This window comes from Kalmanozyma brasiliensis (assembly GCF_000497045.1).
Source record: "Kalmanozyma brasiliensis GHG001 unplaced genomic scaffold PSEUBRA_SCAF9, whole genome shotgun sequence".
Classification (NCBI taxonomy): Eukaryota; Fungi; Basidiomycota; class Ustilaginomycetes; order Ustilaginales; genus Kalmanozyma; species Kalmanozyma brasiliensis.
Window position 1 is genome coordinate 42,207 of NW_015961992.1, and position 6,258 is coordinate 48,464.

The 6,258-nt window shown below is 60.9% G+C and overlaps 2 protein-coding genes across 2 annotated transcripts; one reads left to right on the forward strand and one right to left on the reverse strand.

Annotated features, from left to right (window-relative positions):
- Nucleotides 1–196: 196 nt before the first annotated feature.
- PSEUBRA_006221 (ESCRT-II complex, vps25 subunit) lies at nt 197–969 on the reverse strand (the record flags this gene model as incomplete). Its single annotated transcript, XM_016439563.1, has 2 exons — nt 197–318; nt 408–969. 2 exons carry the CDS (start codon nt 967–969, stop codon nt 197–199), a joined length of 684 nt encoding a protein of 227 aa, XP_016289473.1.
- A 568-nt stretch (nt 970–1,537) lies between these two features.
- Nucleotides 1,538–4,909, forward strand: PSEUBRA_006222 (Histone deacetylation protein Rxt3; the record flags this gene model as incomplete). Its single annotated transcript, XM_016439556.2, has 1 exon — nt 1,538–4,909. One exon carries the CDS (start codon nt 1,538–1,540, stop codon nt 4,907–4,909), a length of 3,372 nt encoding a protein of 1,123 aa, XP_016289474.2.
- Nucleotides 4,910–6,258: the final 1,349 nt, after the last annotated feature.

Below are 6,258 nucleotides of genomic sequence, written 5' to 3' on the forward strand. Positions count from 1 at the left end.
GAGGAAATGCAGTCGGAAGTTTGATCCTCACTAGCATGTGTGCAACTTCAATCTGACTGGTTCACGATGGTCTTATAGGTCGCTGTGTCCCTCGCGGTCATACTCTGAGGAAGGTCTGCGCACAAAGGAGATGGTGTGTTGCACAAGCGTGCCATTGGAGATGATTTATCTGGGTATATTTCGATCATTCTGCGTCTCAGACAAACTTGACACCCTCGCCATCCTCCGCTTCACTGCCGGCAAAGATCTGCGCCTTGCCCTGCGAGCTGAGGTGTTTCAATGCCAGCTTGAGGATGGGCATGGGTAGTTCGTAGAAATCTGTCGTTCATCAGGACCAAGCAGAACGGGTTTACATCAGTACAGCTGACCTACGATAGGCTCCATCGTGGGATCGTGGAACAACATACCTTGACTCTCGACCAGCTCTCCCTGATTCAGCTCGAACAGCGTCATGATGCTCTTGTTCTGACCGGTGGCCATGACCCATTCGTAGATTGCATCTCCCCACTGTGCTGGCGTCTTCCAGTATATAAACGCCTTTGCGTTGTTCCCTTGCCCTGCAGCGGCGCTCTTCTTTGCCGTCGTAAGCTGGTCTTCCCACGCGGCGCCCTTGTGTTCGACCAGATCGGCCAGCACGGCTCGTATCGATTCTGGCGAGAGGGAACGCTGTATCGATGCGTTCGCAAAGAGCGTCTTGTGCGGACTTGACCCAGATGCGTCAGACGCAGAGGGCAGCGGTGAGAGCGAAAAGATGCGATGAGAGCGGCAGTAGTCGAGAATGAGAGCGCGCCATTGCGAGAGCTGCTGTGCGCGTGACACAGGGTTGTGCTGGAGAGTGTAGAACGGTGGAAAGGCGTGGATGGGTGGATAGCGGAAGGTCTTCGGGGCGGTGCTGCTCGATGAGGAGGTGCTTGGATAGGAGGATCCGATGGCCGATGTCGATGCTGACGCTGTTGCTGTTGCTGCCATGGTGAGAATTATGCTGAGTGATACCTCTCACGCCACTGCTGCTCGTCGGGCCGTTCGCGAAAGACGATCGGATGATGTGCGATTCCGCCGATATCTTGTCGTCGGTGGGACCGAAGTGGAGCAAAATGGACGACGGTGATGGTCTGAGCACACCACCAAACAGCGGCGCGTCGGCTCTTTCAAATGAGCGAAGGCGAACCCTGAAATCACATCCACGCTTCTTTATGAAGTCGTTTGCTGTTGCCTTGTCACGCGGCAGTGGCTTTCTGCAGCGGCGGACCAAGATCAGCCAATCAATTTTTATTTCGCTTAAATTTCATCCCACGCCATCCGTCCAGAAGCGGAGTAAAGTGGCAGACTGCTCTCATGCTGCACCAACCGACGAGAAGAAGATGAAACGGGGGCGTGCGCTGACCGGCTCCGTTGGCGTCGATTCGGTCAAATTGCAGCAAAGCAAATCCAAATCGCGCATCCACCACCAACCAAAGCTTTCCGTTTCTTCTTCTTCTCCCTCTCCATCTATCTTCGTGACTTCACCGTACTTACACGGAGAGGAGAGTCAGCAAAGATGCCACCACCGCCTCATCACAGTCAGCATCAACAGCAACAACAACAACGATCACCGCCCGGCGGATCTTCCTACAACCCCGCATCCTCACGCAACTATCCCGTCTCGCCATCGGCCGGCAGTGCTGGCAGCGCCGGTCATCCTCTCCAGCCTCTTCGACCACCCTCGCGCACCTCCTCTGCCATGGATGACCCGTCACGAGATCGCTGGCGCCAACCGGGTCCCGGTCCTGCTCCCGCGGGTCGATCCGATGTGATGAACATGAACTCGCTCCTCGGTCCTCCCGGTGCGGCCGACGCGTCCGATCCTCGACAGCATATGATGTACGACCGCGAACGCGACAATCGAGGCCGCTCCGATCGTGAACGCGAATGGGAATGGGAAAGAGAACGAGAACGCGAGCAATGGGAACGAGAACGTGAGCGCGATCGAGTACGCAGCTCGGCCGGCGCCTATCCTGGTGGGCCTTCCTCTCGCACTGCCCCGCCGCCGCCACCACCGCATCCCAACGACCGCCGCTCGCCCATCCCACCCTTCGGCCCCACCAGCCCGTCTTCGCAGTCCGGTCCACCTCGACGCAAGTGGAGCGGCTCTGAGCCGGATGGCGCTTCTGCTGCTTACCACCGAGAACGCGAATGGGAGCGCGAGAGAGAATACGAGTTCGAACGCGAACGCGAGATGCGATGGAGAGCGTCGCAACGACCTGCAGGTGGTCCTGACATGCCGCCTTCGCAACACGTTCGAGTGCCCAGTGGCGATATGAGGTACGCTGTCGGTGGTCCAGCACCTGGAATGCCAGGAGAGCCATCTCGCAGCCCTCGCGAACCGTATGCTTCCTCGCTGCCGCCTCGCCGAAGCCCTATTCCTGGAGGCCGCGCAGGTCCCGTCGGCGGTGGTCGAGGTCGCGAACCCAGCGCAGACGTTGCGCTCGCAGCCATGGGTCCAGAGAGCTCGCCTCGCCACGCACCCTACCTCGGTGGGCCCTACGACGACCCAAGAGCCGGCTCCATTCCCCCAGGTCACTCTAGTGGCATGCTTCCACCTGCCGGTCGCTCACCCGAGCGCATGCGCGCTCCTCTCTCCTACGGTCCTTACGACGGACCCATGTCCGAACGAGAGCTCATGCAGCGCGAACGCGAGCGCACTCGAGAACGCGACATGATGGGCGGCGATCGATACGGTCGTCGCATGCACGAGCCTATGGTCATGGACGACCCCTACGACCGGTACGGTCCTCGGGGTCCACCTTCTCTCGGTCCTCCTTCCGCCAAATCTGCCAGCGGTCGACCCTACGACGAGCGTGGACCCCCTCCACCTCTTCCTTACCCACCCACCAGCCCAACACAGAGCCGAGACGGCGATCGACGCAAGGACAAACCCAAACCACCTCCCTCGCAGCCCTCGCGCGAGTCCTCCGTCCCTGCACCCTCCCGTCCCGGCTACGACCGTCCTCCACACTTTGACCACCCGCGCACCGGCCCACCACCCCCCATGGGCAGTGGCAAACTCGAGCCCTCCCGCCGCGCGCCTCTGTCACCCACAGCCGAACGCGGTGCCCCCTTCCCGCACCGTCCACCGTCCATCCCACCGTACGAGAGGGAGCGTGACCTTGCCCTTGCGCGCGAACGAGAACTCGAGGCCGAGCACGAAAGGGAGCGTCTTCGTGCAGCCCAACGCGAAGCCCGCGAACGCGAACTCGAGCTCGAGCGCGAACGAGAACGACTCCTCCTCGAAGAGCAGGCACGACAACGCGAGCTCGAGCTGGAGCGCGAGGCGCGCGAACGCGAGGAGAAGGAACGCGAACGACGCGAGCGACGACGCGAGAAGCAAGCTGAAAAGCAGGCCGCTCTGGAGCGTGAGAGGGAGTTCGCCGCCGCCACAGCGATGCCAAGCATGGAGGAGGCGTTGATCGCGACCGCGCAGCAGGCGGCGGCGGTACAGGGGAGACCGCCGATGTTGGCTGATTTTCATGCGGCCGCGCAGGCGATCGGGTGGCCGCCGGGGGTGCCGTTGCCTGCGGGACTGTTTGCTGCGCAGGAGCAGCAGCCGCACGTGGTGAGGGATCCGAACGCGGGCCCGAGGGTAGACAGCGAGCCCGTGTGGTTGTACTTGGAGCTGTGTGAGCGGGATGAATCGGTGAGGAGGGCAGAACGGTTGCCGCTCGACGCGGAGGAGTCGAAGGATCCCGTCGCTGCTGGTGACGCTGAGCAGGAGGGCGAAAAGACTGCACAACCTGCTGTCGAATCACCAGCAGAAGCGCCATCGGCACCCACTACGGACACCCCGATCGTCCCAACGCCCCTCGACCCGCTACCACGCCACCTGATCGGAATGGACAAAGGCCGTCCCGTCCGACACCTCGGCTCCTTCGCATACGACCCCACCGTCGACCCCCTCTTCCCTGCCGAGCTCCTCGCACGCAACGTCGGCTCCACGTTGGAAGTCCGCATCCCGGGAACACTGCTCAGTTCAGCCGGCGAAGGCCCGCGATGGGACGCTTATCACAATCTCGAACGCGACTGCCTGGCGCGGTGCGAGGTGGGCGATCCGCTCAAGGACCGATTGGATGGCCCACGTGGCACCCTTGCGCTCAACGGCGCAGGTAACGGATGGAAACTCGGTTGGAGGGGCAAGGAGCACGCCAGGATGAGTCTGGAGATGCGTATTGAGGAGCGGGTCGCCGAAGGACAGCTGTTCGGCTCTGCACCCGCTTCGAACCCACCATCTGAGGAGTCGTCGGAGAAACAGCCGGAGGGGGAGAGTGGCGCAGGCTCACCATGGCGTTTCTGGCGACTCAATCCGTTGCTGCGGCGCAAGCTGTGGGGCACAGACGTGTACACGGACGACTCGGACGTGTTGGCCATGTGCGTCCATGCGGGCTGGGTGGAAGGGCCAAGTCTCGAGTCGGAAGGCATTCCGGCATGGGTGCCGCCCGGACGCGCGGCCAGGGCGTGGACCGGTCTCACCCCTCCCACGCCCACAGCGAAGCAGGAGCCAGGAAAGGCGGGCAGGCCGTGCGATCTCAGCGTGATCCTACGCATCGCACCCAAGCTCATCGCCTACAAGGGCTGTCAGCGCGGCGGCATCAAGTCTAGGTCCTGGGGCAACTCGCACGATGGCGTCAGTCTGGTCGTGGAAAGTGTCGAGCTGAAGCAGCCGGGCTATGCCCAGGGCAAGGGGAGGAGGAGTGCCAAGGGCCGGATCGATCAGCTGGCCGCGTACAGGTGTGTGGTAGAGGGCACGGTGGTGAAGCGGGATAAAGAGGGACTGGAGAAGGTGTTGCGAGAGACACAGATGGTACGCCTGGGGGACGTCGTTAAGGAGCTCCAAGGGAAGGAGGGGAAGAGGCTCTTTTGGGAGGTCGAGACGTGAGCCCTCGTGCAGCTCACCGGCGACAGTCAGACGCAATTCAACGGAATCACAACATCCACAAGATGAATCTGCCGAACCATGAATGTCAGACGATGCAGACGATGACAAGGATGCTGTCGTCTTTGAGTGATGATGGACCATAAACGTGAGGCGTGGGAAACAACGTCCCGCTTGAGGACGAAGAGTGGATGGCTCGTGTTCCTGAGGGGGCCTACCCAACTTCTCTCCCTCGCCGTGACTATTGTTGAGCACAGCTTCAGAAACACAGGCGCTCGTGAGGCTGCTGCGAGGAAGTACTTCGGCTTTGTCGCTGTGGCTACCGTCGAATGTCGGCAGCAAATCATTTTCCCGGCGGAACATCTGATCGCAATCACGAGAGTGACATGCCGCGGCCAATGCGGTGGATAGTCTGTGACAACGAGCGGGGGGGAGGAGGCCGGCAATCTCGACGGAACAGGAATCCCATGTCTGCATGAACAGAAGGTCACGAGGTCGACCGGAGAGAATACCACAGAAGCACATCAAAGGGTGGGACAACAAAAGCAAGGATTCGGCGTTTTCGCCTTGAACGCCATGCTCGCTTAGATGCTAGCAAGCGAGGCAGTCTTTTGCGCAACGCGATTGACATGCTGCTCGCTACGCGACGGTCGCTCAACAGCTCGACCGGCGATCGCACACACGGCGAGCGCGGCAATCTTCCTTCCGTCGCCCCCTCCTGCGGCTCGCTTAAACTTGTGTGCGGAGTATCAAAACGAGGATTCAAATCGAAAAAGGTCCGCTGCTCCATGCCTTCCTTGACAGCTGATTGGCTTCTTTTTGCGCTTCTTTGCCCATTGTTGTCCATTCGAATGGTCTTCGGTCGTGCGTCCGATGCTCGACAGAGTGCGTAGTGACCTTCAGAGATTCGATGTCGCCTGTGATGGCTGTGAACGAGCCTCGATATGGCTGAGGTCCTGCGACTCGTTGCGTTGCTGGTGCGTCTTTGCGTTCCCCCTCGCTTGACGTGTCTGTCCGAGACCATGCAGACCTCGCCACAGACGAGTGCCCACCCGTTCTTCGTCCAATCGAACCTCGCACTTCTAACGAGAACTCGGCAAGTGATTTGAGCGACCCCTGAGCCCTTCTTTGAGCCCTTGCGTGCCGTAGCCGATCTGCAATCTCTGGAGTCTCCGTGGGGCACCGGACGCCACCTCTGGAGCGAGATGGCATGTTGTCTCTCTGAATGTGCTCCCTTTGCCCTCTCAGAGACAAACATAAATACAGGCCGTCCTTCGATAGCTCGCTACGTCCCTGCATCCGCACGACGTCCAACCCTTCCCCCCCCCCCCCCCCCCCCCCCCCCCCCCCCC